The sequence below is a fragment of the Poecilia reticulata genome, chromosome 14 (assembly GCF_904066995.2).
Source record: "Poecilia reticulata chromosome 14, P_reticulata-male-v2, whole genome shotgun sequence".
NCBI classification, from domain to species: Eukaryota; Metazoa; Chordata; class Actinopteri; order Cyprinodontiformes; family Poeciliidae; genus Poecilia; species Poecilia reticulata.
The window spans coordinates 4,656,804-4,675,556 of record NC_088843.1 but is presented as its reverse complement, the minus strand read 5'-3'; the positions used below and the strand labels follow the sequence as shown (position 1 = coordinate 4,675,556).

The 18,753-nt window shown below is 38.9% G+C and overlaps 3 protein-coding genes across 5 annotated transcripts; 1 reads left to right on the top strand and 2 right to left on the bottom strand.

Annotated features, from left to right (window-relative positions):
• Nucleotides 1-90: 90 nt before the first annotated feature.
• On the bottom strand, nt 91-6,128 carry stc2b (stanniocalcin 2b). The gene is made up of 4 exons (XM_008427473.3): nt 5,834-6,128; nt 3,551-3,693; nt 2,158-2,369; nt 91-1,351 (listed from the first exon to the last, which is right to left on the bottom strand). The coding sequence occupies exons 1-4, from the start codon at nt 5,964-5,966 to the stop codon at nt 1,045-1,047; spliced, it is 795 nt and encodes a 264-aa protein (XP_008425695.1). The 5' UTR covers nt 5,967-6,128; the 3' UTR covers nt 91-1,044.
• A 5,056-nt stretch (nt 6,129-11,184) lies between these two features.
• Nucleotides 11,185-13,389, bottom strand: bod1 (biorientation of chromosomes in cell division 1). Its single transcript, XM_008427471.2, has 3 exons — nt 13,099-13,389; nt 12,840-12,964; nt 11,185-12,371 (listed from the first exon to the last, which is right to left on the bottom strand). The coding sequence occupies exons 1-3, from the start codon at nt 13,246-13,248 to the stop codon at nt 12,158-12,160; spliced, it is 489 nt and encodes a 162-aa protein (XP_008425693.1). The 5' UTR covers nt 13,249-13,389; the 3' UTR covers nt 11,185-12,157.
• Nucleotides 13,067-18,395, top strand: htatsf1 (HIV-1 Tat specific factor 1). Of its 3 annotated transcripts, none has more exons than XM_008427469.2 (10): nt 13,067-13,206; nt 14,124-14,288; nt 15,427-15,661; nt 15,783-15,830; nt 15,919-16,073; nt 16,323-16,486; nt 16,705-16,801; nt 16,885-16,974; nt 17,062-17,199; nt 17,907-18,395. In XM_008427469.2, the coding sequence occupies exons 1-10, from the start codon at nt 13,162-13,164 to the stop codon at nt 18,147-18,149; spliced, it is 1,380 nt and encodes a 459-aa protein (XP_008425691.2). In that variant the 5' UTR covers nt 13,067-13,161; the 3' UTR covers nt 18,150-18,395. The 3 variants fall into 3 exon arrangements, with proteins under 3 accessions (XP_008425691.2, XP_081471742.1, XP_008425692.2); XM_008427470.3 differs by lacking the exon at nt 13,067-13,206 and adding an exon at nt 13,488-13,678; XM_081615616.1 differs by lacking the exon at nt 15,783-15,830.
• The last annotated feature ends 358 nt before the right edge of the window (nt 18,396-18,753 follow it).

Below are 18,753 nucleotides of genomic sequence, written 5' to 3'. Positions count from 1 at the left end.
TTAGATTATCAGTAAAATGACACATTTCTGCTTAAAATGTTTTCTTAATTTGTGCTTTCAGATATTTTTACACAATAAATTGGACATGCATGCACTTTGGTGAAAGTCTGCCCATATTTATTTATATTTATGTAGCTTACAGTCAAAGCAAACACTTGCATTCTCAAAAACAAGAACTGTTTTCATTACACAGGAAAAGACACCATGTGCTGAAATCTGAGTTTTAAACCAATTAAAGAAAAATATTCACTCACAATAAGGTCTGCTTTTTATTTATGTCAAAAAAATGTCTATTTAAACTATTAAAATTGTGCTTAAAACTGTTGTTTGGGATTTGTAATTTTTTTACAAGGTACATCATCATTTGCTGGTTTTAAAAGCACCGTCTGACAGGATTCTTCTTTTTAGATGTTTTTAATGTTTTGAGTTGCAAAACACTGTTTTATATCTCTGAACACTTCAGCACCACCAGTTTGGACGACAAAGACACAAAAATAGGCGTAATTACTTCATTATGCTGAACTTTCTTGGCATCTTTGCCTCTAGATGCATTTGGAGCCATCTGCTTTGTGACTCTATAAATAAAGAAAATGGCCTGAGCAAAACAGTTGTATAAAACAGATTGTATAACTTCAGATGTCTTTAAGATTATTACGAGTTTAAGGTGGATTATTGAAGCTTGTCTTTAACTATATGCATGATGCACAACATGACAAAAACCAAAACAGACTAAAAATGTTTTAATTCTGTCTTAAAGCCATCAGACACACGTGAACTGAACGTGTTTGTTTCCCTCTGATGAAATGTAATATTGATGTGAGGTAGATTAATGGCTTTTCATCCTGTATATGTCCAGAGAAAATATTAATCTGCACAAAACAAAAACACCCACACACTGAATAAGTATTGCTGCTTTTGCATTCACTGGCAACACTACACAGAAAACTCGTCTAACTACATCTTTTACTTATTCTACTGGTAATATAAGTGCTTAATGTTGGTTTACCCTGTGTGCACCTTGTGTAACTCTTGATATAAGACAGTTCAGGATGCTAAGAGATCGGATTGGGTAGCATTGTCTGTCGACCAATTAGGGGTCACGTCCTCTAGTTCGACCTCTCTGGTTGGCTGCTGTTGCAGGGGGTCAGTGGGGGTAACCGGTCCAGGGATGGAGGGTGCTGGGCTGGTGGGAAGCCCCAGAGCATCTGACTGACTGAGGGGGCAGATGTTGGTGAAGGTGCTGCAGAGCGCCCCCCAGTGTTGCTCACACTGCCCCCGAAGTCGCTGACCGACCCAGGACCTGATCTTGTCTCCACACTTCAGCAGGAAGTTCATCAGCTCAACGTACGGCCTGTTGGGAATTCATTCACAGAGAAAACGCTCAAAGACGATCCTTCCTCCACAGAAGACCAGAATGCTTTAAAATAAAAAAAAATCCAACAGAATAAAATAAGCAGGAAATCTTTTTTGGCAGGAACTTTCTGTAACACTTCATATGAAGGGGTGTGCATAAGACTGGCATAAAACCTGTCATGAGCATGAAGGAGTCTTCATAAATGCTGTTGTCATGAAGTGTCATCTAGTAAATAATGACACTTTTAATGCAAAGTTGGTCTAAAAGTTGCATTAAACATCCATTAATAGTGTCAATTTTGACATTTTTAACGCAAAGTCCCATTGAAACTGGCATTAAAAGTCCTTTAGCATTAAATGTGTCATTATTTACCGAATGACATTTCATGACCCCAGTCATAAACGTTCATAAAAACTCCTTCGTGTTCGTGACATTGTTATGTCAGTCTTATGCACACCCCTTCAATGAAGTGTTACCAAACTTTCCATTGATGAAAAGATGAAAGCACCTGGTGGAAAGTCTTAACTAATAAAATTAATTAATTTTAGGTTAAAATCAGTACAGGGATCAAACCTCAAATGTATTCAAACCCCTAGAGCTTCAACATTTTGCCTTGTTGCAGCTTCAAACTGCGGAAACCAGATATTTTCATAGCTCACTGATGCGATCTGTAGTTGTTTTAATCTAAAATTATCCTGTTTTAGGGCCATTAGGATAAACAAAAATGATTCCAACCCCTCCTAAAATGGTGAAGTGTTTCTCATGCTCAAAGAAGCTGTAATGAATAAGCGTGCCTTTCTCACCCTGCAGGAAACATGAGTTGGAACTGGACCAGGTTCCCCATGGTGTCCAGGTGATCCTGCACAGCCAGGCAGAGATTGTGTTTGGAGTAGCACTCTCTCTGGAGCGAGAACATCATCTCCTTCACAGCAGAGCAACGCCGGCTCACGCAGCTGAAACGCTGCCGCAGTCCCAACGCGACGCATCGCAGTGCGTCCTTCACGTACGACTTGCCCTGGAGGAGACAAACATGACATGACAGGCAGAAAAAGTAAGAAGGACATTTGTGGTTTTTCAGTTGTAACAATACATCTTGTGCTGTTTAGGCCACATTTGTTTGTTGCATCCTGAGTCGGGGTGACCAACACAACAACACTGGAAGACAACGCAAATACTGGATGAAGAATTTGATGCAGCACCAAATCTGCAGTTTGGTGAAATTTGTAAGGAAAAATGGAATATAATTGCAGTGTCTAGATGGGCAAGTCCGATTTCTATTCATTAATCTGTTTGTAGCAAATACATTTGTAGCTAAATGGAATGAAGTTCTTTGAATTAACATCAAACGCTTGCGCGGAAATTTGTTTTGTTAATTAATTGTGCTGTTTGTGCAGCTAAAATTTCTGTAGCAAGTTTGATTGACACCAAATGTGCTTGATTTTCTAAGTGTGGGGGGGCTTGCTCTGGAAACATTTATTGATGCAAACATTTTTTGCAGCACAAATATTTGGCACCACCTTCATTTGATCTGAAGAATGTATGGGCTCAACTTCACTCAGGTTCATTTTCTTAACTCTCACATCTGATTCTAAGTAGTTTCAGGAGAAATTAATCATTTGTGTAAAACCCTGCTTGCTTCATGCACGATGACCTGGTGTGTTCATGAGAGACATAAAAACAACAGCTGTTTGTGTGTAATTTAATCGGATCGTAGACTTGACTGAAATTTATAAACAACTCATAGCTGATATACAGAAATACTGTTTTTTTTTCCAATAAATATCCCCTAGCTGTTGTTATGAATACGTCTGAAAAGGATACGCAGAAAGAACATCATCTACTGCTCCTCATCACTCCGAGGACAAGAAGAACTTGCTTCCCTTTCTTGTAAATTTCTATTCTAGTAAAGTGGACATACTGTTCCTTCTCCCATTTCAGATGCCCTCTCAGATCGTTCTGTAACCAATGCTACCATCCACAACCATACCCTGCTCTTTATACAACAAACATTCCTAACAAACGACCTTAACGACTGATGGGATTAAATGAAATAAAAACGTGTGTCCAGATCTGCTTTCTCTAACTCCTGCCTGAAGTTGAACTTAATTTCAGTCCGTCTGTGAGGGCTGCGATGACGAGCAGATGACTCTCACTTGTGTGTCTGAGAGCGTGACATGAGCTCAGTCAGATTCCCACCTGGGAGTTGTAGCGTCCTGCGTTGTGCAGCAGAGTGAGGCATATATGGTGGAGGCCCTGGATCTCACAGGAGTTATTGCTGAAACACTGAAACATCCCACAGCCGACATCCCCTGAACTCACCAGGCAGCTCTGGATGTCAGCTTAGGCAGAGAGAAAAGACACAGTGAGATCAGCACGACGACAGAGATCTAAAGTCCCTCAGCAAGGGCAGGAACCCAACAAGTTCCTGCAGAACGTGATGTGCTCAAGAGCTAATTTGGACATTTTGAGCAGTTGGTTGGAGCAGAAAGGGTGGAGAAAGTAGAGAAATGAAAGGAGCTGCCAAGAAATCAGATGTCAGGATGAAAATGAAAACTAGAGTTGCACACAAAAAAAGGGGAATATATATATATATATATAGATATAGTTTTTAGGGGCAACTCTAGTTTTCACTTTCCAGCTGACATTTAATTTCTTGGCAATATAAATAAATACAGTGATTTGCAAAAGCATTTGTACCCTTGAAATTAGCTATGTTTGTTACATTACAACCACAAACATAAATATATATCAGTAGGTTTATAGTTGTGCCACACTCTTTCCATTTCCGGATGATGGATTGAACAACGCTCCATGAGATGTTCAAAGCTTGGGAAGTATTCTTATAGCCTGAATCTGCTTTAAACTTCTCCATAACTTTATCTCTGGCTTGTCTGGTGTGTTCCTAGGACTTCATGATGCTGATTGCTCCCCAGTATTGTCATAACTTCTGAGGCGTCCCAGAGCAGCTGGATTTGAACTGAGATTAGATTACACACAGCTGGACTCAAGTCATTAGCAATCGTCGGCCAACTTCTGACGGCAAATGGTTGCTCTCACAGAAAAGGCGCCTGAATGTTTTTGCCTTCTGCACTTTTCAGTTTTTGTGTTTTGAATCATGTATAAGTTTCTTTCTACTTCACAGTTGTATATAACATTAAATTCCAATGAAATATATTTATCTTTATGGCTTTAATGTGACAAAATATGGAACAGTTCAAAAGGTATGAATACTTTTGCAAGTTGCAAAATGGATATTTGCAATGCAATACTTGGTGAGCTAATACACACTGCTCAAAAAAATAAAGGGAACACTTTAACATTTAAGTGAACACTGAAGTGTTCCCTTTATTTTTTTGAGCAGTATATTTCAAGTCAGGGGCTTTCACACTCTGCATGCTAGCAATATATATGCCAACTGGGATGGACTTCAACTGTCTTTGACGGCAACATCACATATAGTTTTTAGAGACGGTGATGCTAACGTTCTCAGGGATAGGTAGCGATAATGTGAATAAGAAAAATGAAGAGAAAATGCTGATTGATATTGCGATTACAGTGTTAAGCAGTTATATTGGGATCAGCTTTTCCTCCAGTTATGCTTCCCTACCATTGCACTTGATATAAAACTCTTAAATTATAAATTTATAGTCGATTTTTTTGGGAACAATATGGATTTATTGGGTAGAAGACATATCAAGTCTGCAATAAATCAGTTCAGAACTGCTGACATATAGACTACCTATTACTGTGCTGTCATTTGCATTAGTAAAATATTTTTTTCTTAGTGCATAGGGCACCAAAACCAGCTCCAGCCCAAGGGCCCACATCCCTGTAAATCCGGCCCTGCCATTTTGCTACAAACTCCTTCCATTTTGACTCTACAAAGAAACCACTTTATATTAGTGGTGGATAGACTCACAAAAATCCTCAAAGTTTAATTAAACTGTATGTCAAATTTAACACCATATAAGCTCAGATATCTGTACTTAGACGTTTAAAGAGGTTTCGATAATACTTTGTTTTTCATTGTGCCATATTACATGGGAAACAACAAAATGTACAGAAAGGCTATAATTTGTTTCAGTACTACAGGTAAATGACTTATTTTCATATTTTTTGTTCTAATGTTCAATGCTTAAACACAAGTACTTGTTAAAAAGACTTTTCTGTCTCTGTCTGGTTGAGGTTTTAGTTAAAATGTAGCCGGTTGTGGTGCAGCGGAGACACCTGGTGCAGAGGGAACGATCCTGGGCAGGATGGAGTCACTGAAGCCCGGAGCTGAATATAAAGAGGCACAGCCTCAGGTTTCAGATCCCTGGTTGCTCACTGACTTAGCAGGTCACATCATTTTAAAGCAGAAGAAGCTATGATAATGAGCACATGGATCAGAGTGCCCTTCATGCACATCAAGAAGCATTCAAATGTCAAATCCAAAGGAGAACATTTTCACTAAAATATAACTTTGCGGTGTGAACTCACCTGTGCTCTGCAGGGAGAGGCGCTTTTTGACTTGGCTCCCTTGTTTCTCCAGGATATGATCATGCAGCTCCATGGCCAGCAGATGATTACAGCCCAGCAGCAGAAACATCGCAGCAGTCACATTCACCATCATCTTTTATTGTTACTATTATTTTTATTTTCCCGATAGCTTTACTAGACTGTGTTTGTTTGCAGGAGTGTGGTCAGTTTAGTGCGGCAGAGAAACGCGGGTATATGAACCCGCAGGAGCGCCGCGCGTTCACCGGACTGAACGGAGCATGCGTCTCCGCCAATCACAGCGCAGCACTGTGAACGCGCAGCACACGTAGAGTCGAGAGTTTATCATGTTATCAGCAAATGAGCCACTGTGGGCAAAATGCATCCCATATAAGTGTCCGTCACACTTTTAGCCTGCTAAATGGATGATGATGACGAAAAGGCAGAATAAAAATACACATTAATGATTCCCGAAAAGTGAAATTCTTCTGACATCACGCACTGTGGGGGTGCGTGAAGGTCAAACACTCAAAACCACTTTGAATGAGGGTTTACAGCTGCTCTGCTCTCCAAGCCGGAAGGATACGTGCACAAAGAAACGTAGGACTAGCAGAGAGGTAACTCTTGATGGGGTATGGCAGGCCGATTTTACATATCATTAAGTCACACTCTCATTTATGGCAATAATACTTGATTGTAAAATAAGAAGTTAAATGACACAAATCTAAAATATAATTGTTGGAATATGATGGATAAATGAGATAGAATTCAGAAAATTTAAGATTAAGTTCAGGTTAAGATATGTTTTTATAACACTTATAAGACAAGACGTATCGCAAATATCAACAAATTATTTCTTCCTCATCAAAAATCCGTCCAGACACGTTGCAGTTTCTATGAAGACTTAAAGCTGTTTATTCAGAAACTTTTCACCTCCTTTGTTACAGCAAGTTATTCACAGACCCGCCAGAGGGAAGCTGGCTCCCCGGTCAGCGTAGTGATGTATTTGCCAGGTGCAGGATTTGCAAGAATAAAGAATACTCAAAAATAGTTTCAGATGAGAAGATAAAAGAGGGTGAGACTAATGATTTCAGTTTGAAGCATTTACTCAGCCAACAACAGGATCATTACACAGTTCAACCAACACCTAAAGCAGATTATCTGCTTTGTGCTGGTGTTGATGCTGCACAAGAACTCCTGTGGTCCTTTGCTGCCGGCTATATTTTTCTTTAATAAACTCACAGCTGCGCGGGATAACGCTGTCTCCACTTGTGATTTATGAATGATCAGTGGGAGCTCAGAGATGGTTCGTTTCTGCAGCTTTCTGCCGAGCCAACAGCAGCACAACTATGGATAAAGATGAACAAGAGGAGCCAACATTTTAAATCTCTAAATTTATCTTTCATTCTTGCTGTGCAACAATAAGTTTGGTTTGGCTTTGAATCACCATCTGGTTATCAGGAATAATGTTGAAGCAGCTCCCAGTCTCTGTCAACTATTGCTATTTTAAACCTATAACAAATAAAACATTGCAGTAATATCTCAGCTCAGTGTTAATATCTGATCTTACAATAGTAAGCTTAAACTTGCTCTATAATTCTGTACAGGTGATAACAGAGCTCAGCAGATAGCTTGGTTAAACTAAGCTTAACCAGCCACTTATGCCCAGAAGTAGAAATAATTTAGGCTTTTCTGTTTAATTAAATTAAATTATACCATGTTATGCAATTTAGTTTTAAAATCCAGGACTCAGTAGACATGACTTTTATTCTGAGAACTATTGGTGCCACACAGGTCACGAATATCACTAACACTAAACAATCATTTATATAACACTCTGCTTCATGGTGAAGATTTATGTCAATGCCACTTTGATTTGCGTCACACATAGCCAACATTTTAAATCTCTCTTGATATAAAAACAAGGTGCTGGCCTTGTTTTTATATCAACAAGGCCAGCACCAAAGTGCTAAAAGCAAGTACACAAAACATTGATAGACATATTTAACCAAAGCAAAGTATAAAGCTCAAAACCAGACTCAAATTATCAATTTTACCAAGAATCAAAGGCCAGTGAGTAGAAATGAGTCTTAAGGAGTGTTTAAAAAAAAAAATCTATACTTTGAGCAGATCTAATGTAAAAAGGTTCCAGAGATTAGTGCATTTAGGTTAGTACTGTATTCTCCATATTAAATGTCAGTGTTACCTTCTTGTGAACAGCATTTAGAAATGAGCTGCAACATACAGTAGGAATCGAGATCCAAATCTAAAACCATCAGCAAATTATCAGATATTATGACTACAATCTCCCTCCCACACCATGTTTATTTGTCTGTCCTGTTTTGTCTTGTTTCTTTCTTTCTTTTTTTCTTGCCTTATGTTAACTCAGATTTTACAATCTTGCTTTTTGTTTTGCGTTTTTCCTTTTCCAGCCATGGCATCTGATGTTTGGTTTACAGAAAAGGGACTTATCACCAACTGCTATCAGCTACGAAAACCAAACAAATACCTCATCTTACTCTTCTGCTACTTCATCTTCACTAAATGTAGTGCAAGGACAAACACATGTGTGTATGTTTGTATCTGTGTGTTGCAGTGAGAGGTCAAGGTAGCGGGACAGAGTGTGTTTATGTCTGTGTTCATTGAGGGGCCCAGTTGGGGAAAAACATTTTTTTTTTTGCTTGTTCCATCTCGTCCCTCTTCAAAACAAAACCCCACAGCTTAATTCAAACAACCTTTCAACGACCTCTCACTGAACACACACCGCTAAGTAGTATATGAATGCAGTGAGGCTCTGCAAACAGTGCACATGTGTGGCCTTCCTGTCCTCCCACATGCTGCTGTAATGAGAGCAGCGCTCCAGCTCCAGTCTGTATGTTTGTGCAGACGCTGAAGAGACTCACAAGTATCTGCTCTGCATCTAAGGAGGAAGATCTGCAGTAACATTTTGATCAAATGCAGAATTAAACACACTTATTATTTTAGCTGATAAGGTTTCAGCACATGATGATTTAACAGTTTTGATATTACATAGAGAAAAAAATATAACATCAGAAATACCATTGGTATTATATATATTTACTTTACAAAAGTATTTATGGTCTTTGAACTTTTTAACATTTTGTCATGTCAAAGCCCCAAACTTCAATATATTTTATGAGATAGAGTGACATGAAGCAGCACATAATTATAAAATGGAGTTTTGGTTTTCAAAAATTTTATAAAAACATTTTTTTTAGTTAGTAGGGATCTGTATTCAGCCTCCCTTTACTCTAATGCCCTTAAATAAAATCCAGTAGAACCAATTGTCTTCTGAAGTCACCTAACTATGGCACTTAATACTTTTATAAATACATGGCTTTAAATGAAGCATTTTCAATACACTTTCTAAAAGTGGAATGATTATACCATAACTCCAAATCCACCCAGACAAGGAGAGAGAAATAATCCATGAAGCAGCAAAGATAACTTGGGTTATCTTACAACTAGAGATGTGCCGATCAGTTTTTTTCCTGCCGATACCGATACCGATCACCCCTGAGGGCCGATCACCGTTACAGATCACCGATACCGATCACATAATTATTATTATTATTTTTTTATCATAAACACTACCGGTTACATTATGTGGAAAAAGGAACCATGAATTCACCTTAATTTAGACAAAAACTTGTGTTTAATAACTTTTTCCAAGAAGAAAACTAAACAAAACAGGCATTCTGCAGATTGTACTGCTATCAGTAATACTATCTTTAACAGACTGAAAACATATGAACATTTGGCTCTTTGCTAAATAATGCAAAGAGCCAAAATAAAACCTCTCAACATTGCCAAAAAAATTCAAGTATAAAACTCAACATTCAAAGGCAAATATAAGATCCATTACAATAAACAATCCAGAGTTACTGAATGAAAACATCCTGATAGCATGGCGGCTAGCTGATTACTGCTAGTTCTGAGTGGCTGTTTCTGACTGAGCGGAGTAATTATGCAGAACTGGGAGGAGATCGATTATTTTTTTAGAGATTATCTGTCTCATGTTAGGACAGCGAAAGTTTTAATATGTATGTAAAATGTATTTTTTTAAGTTAGATACTGCAGCTTTAAACAGATGTTCGGTGTGAGAGTCACTACCAGGTGGAGCAGAAGCAACGCTCCGTCTGTGAAATATTACTACCTGTAGCATAGCAGCGGTTCAACAGCGAGAGCAGAACCAGCGTCTTACATCGCAGCTCGAAGACTTAAATAATTTTGCGGGTTATTTGTTTAGCTTTCTTCATGCTAATCGGGATGAGTGTTTGTAGCTGTGCGCTGCTTTACCTGCTATCTGATCCTCCATATGTCTTTTTTACTGCAGTGAGCCTCGATGTAGCCAAACTCCTCAAGTATGGCATTGTTTTTATGCTATTAGCTTGTTGTGTTGATGCATTTTGACTGCTTCAATTTTCCGCCGCAACACGCAAACTTCCCCATTTACTCAGTGCGTTATAGTTCCACATCGCTTAGGATTTGTTGCTGCGCGTTTGCGCAGTGTGAAGGAAAGAGGAGACCAGCTGCACAGGCAGGCTGCGAAATGAGGTGCAGGTGATCGGTATCGGCAACAAGAGACCGTGATCGGCGATCACCGATCATGCACTTTTTCACGAAAATCGGCCCGATTAGGATCGGTGACCGATCATAATGCACACCTCTACTTACAACCCAAGTTAAAACTAATAACACTGATGTGTAAGGATCTAACATATTACTCAAAATCAAGAAAATCTAAAGAGTAGTCTTCTTCATCTAACAACCCCATATTTTTCAAAAACTTGGGTTTTCATTAAAAAAAAAAAAATTTCTTAATTACATCCACAATGTGAGTAAAATCTACTTTGCATTTCACAGCAGCCTCTGTAGACATGGTTCTTCATTTTCTATTTTGCATCTAGTTTATTTTTATCCCATTTTATTTCCATATTACATTCATCTGACCCCTGGCTGGAAATCTGCATGAAGCAACAACTGAATGGATTTAAAGCTAAAAAGACATTGTGTAGGTCACTGCATATTTATGCTAGTGAAATCTGGACAATTGATTTGGCAGCATATTATCCATGATTATCAGCCGTTGACGGTCTCTATGATCTAATATAAAACAAAGCACAATATCGCCACCTAGTGTAGAACTTAAATACGTTCCAAAAGTGAATGGAGTGCATTTTTATTAAGTTTTTTTCCTTCTCATGGATAATCATGAGGAGGAACGTTTAAAAGAAAGAGACGAGTGTGGAAAGATGTTCAGGTTCTTATTTTACCTGTTTCTCCAACAATCTGACAGGTTTGGAGGTGGAACAATAAAATGCAGAGCCACATTTTCTCAGTACATTTTATCAATGCTACAAACTAAATACAAAGAGCAAAAGAAAACATGAGGCACTGTAATGAGAAATGTTCACACTTGGATTAAGAAGGTAGTTTCTGCATGACTTTGAAACTGTTTTCTTCATAATCTCATTCTCATCATCCAAACAACAAAACAAAAAAAATCACATTTTGTCTGCTTCAATGCTCCTCTATGGCTAGAAAATGCCTCAAAGCAGCAGTATGTAACTTTTAAAGAATGTTTTTCCATATTTGTTAAAACTGTCTCCATGCATTGAGAGTTTAATATGAGACAGATAATCTGTGAAAAGATCAACTCCCTCCCTGAGCTGTCCGAAGAAATGCATGACCCTGGTCAAAAACAACCAAGAGCAAGAGAGTGATTAACAGCGCTAAGACCCTCCTCCTTCCTCTGATTGGTTGTTTCTTACTTAGTGGTGCAGCGAGTGCTGGGCAGTTAGTACTGGGAGCACTGGGATGAGGCAGAAGAATTAGATTTTTTTTCATAAATCATCCATCTTATACTGTCTTGGCATAATTTTAACAAATATGTAAAAATGATATATTTTTTAAATAAAAGTTACATATTGCAGTGTTAACATACAGTCCGAGTTGCTCAGATTTGAAAAAGCTATATATACACACACAGTCAAAAATATGTGCAATTTCACGTAAACAAAGATTGTACTAGAAAAAGAAAACAAAAAGACAGAAAATCCAAAAGGCAGAGCAGAAGCACTCGCATCCTACAGCCTTTTCAGCTGCAGCTGTGTGCAGTCATAAAAACATTTTATTAAACTCCTCATCCTTCAATGGCTCCATGCCGCAACTTTCAACGCAGTTTTACAGATTCACCATCCAGCAACGTCCAGTATGTGCATCTTCAGCAAGAAAGGGAGATTTCTTAACTCCATTTCAAAACCGATGCTGTCCTTTCAATTTAAATCAGCTTGTAGAGAGCCTTCAGGGGGTTTTGGGGCCAGAGACACCAGGGGGCTCCTGAGTTTCCGTTGGCTCACATGGCGCAGGATTCAGACTTGAGCTGCTCTCTTCTTTCCCGTCTAAAGAAAGGAATTCATGCACAGCAGTCTCTATTTGAGGCCTGAATGTGTGGTTCATCTTGGGATCCACGACCTGAGTTATTATTCTGTCCACGCCAGACTCCAGCATACCTGATCTAAAAGGAAAGAGGAGAAATTATTTAGAGATAGTCAAACATGTTCTGATACAATCCAATAGATACATCCAAGACAGATGTTCGGAGAAGTAAGTTGACCGGAAGATCAAAAACATAAAAATATATATATTTCCCCCCTGATCAGTGAACATAATATGTTCTGTCCATCAGTGTTGTGAAGAGTTAGGTAATAAAAATGTACTTTTAGGAGTATTTTACTATGTTGTACTTTTAAGTTTTACTTGAGTAATTTTATTATGAAGTGTCGCTACTCTTACTTGAGTAAACTTTGTCCAAACTTGAGAAAGTTAGACAGTTCATGGCATAGATGGGGGATTTCTAAACTGTTTTTGAAATTTTCTATACGATTAGGAAGAGAGGCTGATGAAGAACGTTCAAAACTGCAAAACAGATCTGTGCTCATTATTGAGTTGGGAAATAAATTAGAGTATTTTCTGTACAACTCACTGAACAACACTTTGTCTGAGTCCGTTTCTCATCTGGTTCTTATTGATGGACGGGTTCCACTCCTGCGTGCTCAGGTGCGACGACACAAAGTTGTCAACTTTTTGCCGCAGGTTCTGGTAGGCGGGCTGAAAACGACAGCAACAAAACTCGGTTAGATCATTCAGAAGAGGTGCAAACAAGGCCATTTTGAAATCACTGTCGTGTTTTATATTCACCAAAGTTATAACAAAGAATCTGTCTAAGCAAAGAGGCTGGATACCTTCGTGTCGACATCAGCTAAACAGTCCCGGCGAAATTCGTCAAAAAGCCCTCGGTTCTTCAGATGCTCCACAATCATAGCGATGAGCTGCGGATCTCCGGGAGGAAGGTTTGCTGGATTGACGTTAATATTACCACTGTTCTCTGCCATTACTAACCAGTTTTGTTTACCTGTTAGCAAGCTAGCTGAACTGTTACCGCTTGACGTTCAACAAAGTGTGCGCTCGATTAATGCCTATCGCTGAGCCGCGGGTGGAGTCGTTGCACGTTTTGGGATCAGTTTAGAACAACAGGTAGGTGAAAGAATACAAATCGAACGTGTATTAGCTTTTGGCACATGCGCATTTGGAATCTGACCTCGGAAACGTTTCATTCAAGCGTCGTCGCGCAATGAGTACAAACGCGAACTGGGAGTAAAGATTTAGTTCGTTTGGCAATAAAATATACATTTTATTATTTTGTTCTCAGTTCACATAAAAAAAACTGAGTTATACTAGTAACGAGGTCTCATCGGGGGAATTTATGATCTTGTTTTTTGTAACAACTGGAGTGAAGAGTGCTTTGACCATTTGTTTTTAAAGGTAATCGTTAGCTAAGTCGGCTAACATGATCCGTTTTACTCTTGTTAATCATAGATAATGAAACATAAACAAGTAAATAATCCCAATGTCAAGCAATTTATTACAATAACGTAATAAATAATTTGATAATGTTATGTTTTTACCTGTATAAAACTGCCATTTAGCTCAGTTAATTTGCAGTAGACTTTTATGACTTAGTCGTTTATGAATGTCTATCTTGTTGGCTTGTGATATGGACAACTTCACTTTATACTCTTAATCAAGTAAAAAAAAAAGGAATGTATTCTAAAACGACTAAATGTCCCTCTTCACTTTCTTCTATTTTTTTTTTTTTTTTACTCAATTGCATTTGCAATTATTTGAAGTCCTTTTAAAAACTAATATTATGAAGTTCAGGGCGTGCAAACTGAGCTGTGTGATCCAACATTTCCCTCTCCGGTTTCAGATGAGCGGGGAATCGGATGCCAACAAGGAGTTTGTGGAGCAGTTGCGAATGCAGGAGCTGTACGGGCAGAGAAACGCAGACGGCTCGGATCCGTACACCTACACTGATCCAGTGGACGGGACGGTGTACGACTGGGACCATGAAAAGAAAGCCTGGTTCCCCAAGGTACGACCTGTGTGTCGGCACTGAAAGATTGAGTTGAGTTTGACTTTATGGGACATATTAAAAGAATAAACTAAAAGTTATAGGCAAAGAAAATACAGTTAAAACAAAAAGAACATTATACATTAAGATTATGTTTGATGCTGTTTTGCTGCACTCTACGTTTCAGTTCTCCGTTACTGACTATTATGAAGTCATATTTAGTGCCCTTTTTGTTGATTTTGTAATATAAAGTCAACTATCCTCAAAGTTTTACACATTGGGCATGGACTAGTATGAGATTTGGATTTTTGACAGCTTTGTATGGGGTTTAAATTGACATGACAAAAAAATGACGTGATCTAATTGGTTGTGTTTAAAACAAAGAAAAAGACTTCTATTGCACATTACTGAAGCTACAGTATTATTGTCTAGGGCATTGTTTTAATTTTGAGACGTAGACTAAACATTCACATTCTTCTGTATCAGTTTTTAGGTGTTAATGATGGACAATATACTCTTTTGCCTTTATGCTAATAAAAGACTAGCACTATAAGGATAATTAGTGCAATAATTTGCTCAGGTGAAACTGCAGTCAACTGCTGGTTGCCTACTATAACTTAAAGCTAATGTATTTATATTTTATTTATCCTCCAGTATTTCTTACAAATTCTAACACAAAAAGAGACTAAAATCCAGATGGAGGCATATTGTAATGTGACTTCTCTGTCTGTCTGCTTTACAAAACATGTTTAACCACTGATTAATATGTTGAATTGTTTTTGCAGTAGTCTGAATACTTCTTGCTTTTTTATTTTTAGGTTAAAGAAATTACGTCATGTTGTTAATTTTTGTTTGAATTTATTGCGAGATGGTAAAACTGTACTTTGGTGTTTTATTAGTGAAGGACTCTCATACCATCCCATGTCAGCCTCATAATATCATAATATCATAATATTTTTCTATTGCAGACCATCAGAAATAGATCTACACCAAATGTGATAAAAGATTAAACATGTAAAAGCACTGAATGCTCATGTCTTCGGTGTTTTCTTTCATTTGTTTGTTTCTCAAAATGCTACTTTGAGTATTTGAAATACTCCAGAAAACATTTAGCCTCAGATTTCTTTTAGTGTTAAGCAGGTCTGCCTTGTTTCTCTAGATAACAGAGGACTTCATCGCAGCCTACCAGGCGAACTACGGCTTTACTGAGGAAGGAGATCCAGGTGCCAAGAACGTGGCGCAGAGCGATTCTGAACCTGTGGCTCCGGAATCGAACAGCAAGCTGCCAGGAAAGGAGAAATCAGCCAATCCTGCCCCATCTCCTGCCACGGAGCAGCAAGAGAGCTCTGCTAAAGAAGCCAAGCAGAAAGGGGAGAAAAGGAAAGCAGAGCCAGGTACAGCCTGCTGACTTCCCCAGCTTACACCGGGATAAAACTGTTATATTTAGTTATTTTGCTTGTCTTCTGATCAGAATCACTGCTTGTCTTAAAAGAACATTTTTCCCTGTAATTGTAGGATGGTTTGATATCGAAGAGGACAAAAACACAAATGTCTATGTATCAGGTTGGTACCTTTAAATATAGAGCTACTAACTCTGTTTGCTCTGTCACTTTCATGCTCTATTCTTCGTCCTTTTCTTCTTCGTCCTCAGGTCTGCCTCCCGATATCAGCCCTGATGAGTTTGTCGAGCTGATGTCCAAGTGCGGCATCGTGATGCGGGACCCCATCACTGAAGAGTACAAAGTGAAACTGTACAAGGACAAAGATGGGAACCTGAAAGGCGATGGCCTCTGCTGCTACCTCAAGGTTAGTCTGTGCATCTCCATCTATGCTGGTTCATGTAAAATAAAGCTCACCCTGCAGCACAAAGATGTTTTTTAACTGTTGCAATCAATAAAAAGCAGAACAAAAACTGTACAACTGGTTGATACTCATTCAATAAAAAAAATACATGGAACTCATCGTTTCTGGTTCGCTGGTCAGTACAGTTAATGTACAGTGATGTGATGTGTTGGTCCTTTAAAGCCCAACTTTTCTGTTAATCTGTGTCTGCAGAAAGAGTCGGTGGCTCTGGCTTTGCGTCTGATCGATGAGTCAGAGGTCAGAGGTTATAAACTCCATGTGGAAGCAGCTCGCTTTGAGCTAAAGGGCCAGTATGATGCCAGCAAGAAGAAGAAGAAAAGCAAAGATTACAGAAAGAAGCTGCACCAGCAACAGAAGTAAATTCAACCTTTCTCTTTATTAAACTTCTGGCATTGAGAGTCTGCATTTTGGCGCTCTGCGTCAGTTCGGCTGATATTATAGCATTTTTAACCCTAGAAAATGTGAATATTAGAGTTAGTGAGTTTTAGTATGTTAGCATATTTACTGTGTGCATTTACTGTAAGCATTCTTAGATAAATCCAGGATGACTTGAGTTCTTGTTTGGTTCAAACAGACAGCTGGACTGGAGGCCCGAGAAGCAAGGAGAACTCAGGAAGAGGCACGAAAAAGTTGTCATCATCAGAAACATGTTTCATCCCAGTGACTTTGAGGTGCAGAAAATAAATACTTTCACACACACTCACATATGTACGCACATTGAGTTTGTTGGAAACATGTCTGCGGTCTGTTTCAGGAAGACCCGCTGGTGCTGAATGAGTACCGCGAGGATCTACGGACAGAGTGTGAGAAGTTTGGTGAAGTCAAGAAGGTCATCCTGTTTGATGTGAGTTTCATCAATAGTTCAAAGCTTTGGATTAATTCAGTCATAGAGAAAAACAGAAACAGTGGTCATGGGGTGTTTTTGCTGCAGAGACATCCGGACGGTGTTGCCTCCGTCGCCTTCAAGGAACCGGAACAAGCCGATGCTTGTATCCTCTCATTTAACGGCCGCTGGTTTGGAGGACGGCAGCTGTCTGCGCAGCTCTGGGACGGAACCACAGACTATCAGGTCAGATTGGACATTTTTCATCACCTTTATCACATGTTTTGGGTTATAGGAGAGTTTTTATCATAATTCACATTTTTCATATAAAATGCTGTTTTTCATCATTTTCTTTTCTTTTCAAATAATCAGATCTTGATCATGTTGTGTCTGCAGCAGTTTGAATATTTGACAGCTGTGAGATTGTTTCATGTCGACATCAGTGCCTTGCAAAAAGTTGAACCTCTCCACAGTTTGCCACAATTTGCCACATTACAAATATACATTTTGCTTTACATTTTGTAGTGGAACAATACAAAGTAATGCATAGATATAAAATGCTTTGCATTTGTATTGAGCCCCCTTTACTCTGCTTCCTCCAACAAAAGCGCATTGCAGCAAACTGTCTTAGTAGCTACTTCTTTGCACATTACCCAGCATCTTTCTGGGACAGCAGCTGATCAGATTTGATGGACGCAGAGAAATCTTGGAAGATGAGCTGTTAGAGGCTGTGAAAGAGTTAAGAATGGGGAAGAGGTTCTTTTAAATATCCTTTTCATCCAATCTATTAAATTGTTGGCAAAATGCTGCAGTCTATCTGATAAATCTTTGCTCATTTTTGTTCATTCTTATTAAAAAAGCAACTGAAAAGAACCCCAGATGAATAGAAAAACACACGTTGAGGACTGAGATGAACGTTTTGCTCTGATGGATTCGGTGTCGTGTTTATGCAGGTTGAAGAGACGTCGCGCGAGCGCGAGGAGCGGCTCAAAGGCTGGTCTACGTTCTTGGACGGAGCAGATAAGGAAACGCAGAAAAACAGCGGCAGCAAACCAGCAGAGAGCAACACAGAACCCAGCGAGTCCACCAGCGCCACAGAACCACAGCAAACAGAACCGCAGTCCTCAGAGCAACAGGAGGAGCAAGTGGACTCCACTGATAGCAGCCTGGCAGGAAGTGATAACGAGGACGCCTAGGCTCTGACGTCTTCATCTCCCAGGGAAACACTGAGGTAGTCCTGCTCTGAAGGGAAGAGTGGCAACGTTTGCTGCTGAAGAAACTCCGATGTGGACACTTTTAGCTGTTTTGTAATGTAGAAAAATAAAAATAATATTTTTTCTGCCCTATTTTCATCATTTCTGTTTTCATTGTAGAGATTTTCTTTGAATTTTAGTGTGGCTTGTATATATTTGTGAATTAAAATATCAGTAACTAAAACCTCACACCAGCTCAACATCGCCCTTGTGTTTGCAGTGATGCATGATGTAAGCAAAAAGAAAAGCAGTAAGTGTGTGTCCGTACCTTCAGGACTTCTTGAAAAATCTCAGAAGAACATCACAGGAATTCATGATCATGCCAAAAACATGGTTCTCATTGTATCGCCCCCACTTACACAAGTGAAGATATAAAGAGGGACTGTTAGCTTGGTGAGGATTTATCACATACAGCACATCTGGCCTGAATTAAAGCTCTAACACAAAGCACACATCTAAATAAATGCTTTGTTTGGTCTAAAACAGAAACAGATCTGTGTTGCTTTTTTTTTTATTTTATGGAAGAAATTTAAAATCAGCATTTAAG

Bases quoted from the DNA above. Each gene is read 5' to 3' on its own strand.
- stc2b (XM_008427473.3), bottom strand. From the start codon at position 5,966: ATGATGGTGAATGTGACTGCTGCGATGTTTCTGCTGCTGGGCTGTAAT. The intron at 3,694-5,833 runs GTGAGTTCACAC...TCTCTGCCTAAG, and splicing joins CCTCTCCCTGCAGAGCACAG to CTGACATCCAGAGCTGCCTG. The intron at 2,370-3,550 runs GTGGGAATCTGA...TGTCTCCTCCAG, and splicing joins CAGGACGCTACAACTCCCAG to GGCAAGTCGTACGTGAAGGA.
- htatsf1 (XM_008427469.2), top strand. From the start codon at position 13,162: ATGCTCCACAATCATAGCGATGAGCTGCGGATCTCCGGGAGGAAG. The intron at 16,487-16,704 runs GTAAATTCAACC...TGGTTCAAACAG, and splicing joins AAGCTGCACCAGCAACAGAA to ACAGCTGGACTGGAGGCCCG. The intron at 16,802-16,884 runs GTGCAGAAAATA...GGTCTGTTTCAG, and splicing joins TTCATCCCAGTGACTTTGAG to GAAGACCCGCTGGTGCTGAA.
- bod1 (XM_008427471.2), bottom strand. From the start codon at position 13,248: ATGGCAGAGAACAGTGGTAATATTAACGTCAATCCAGCAAACCTTCCT. The intron at 12,965-13,098 runs GTATCCAGCCTC...TGTCGTTTTCAG, and splicing joins TAGCTGATGTCGACACGAAG to CCCGCCTACCAGAACCTGCG. The intron at 12,372-12,839 runs GTGAGTTGTACA...CTTTCCTTTTAG, and splicing joins CTCAGACAAAGTGTTGTTCA to ATCAGGTATGCTGGAGTCTG.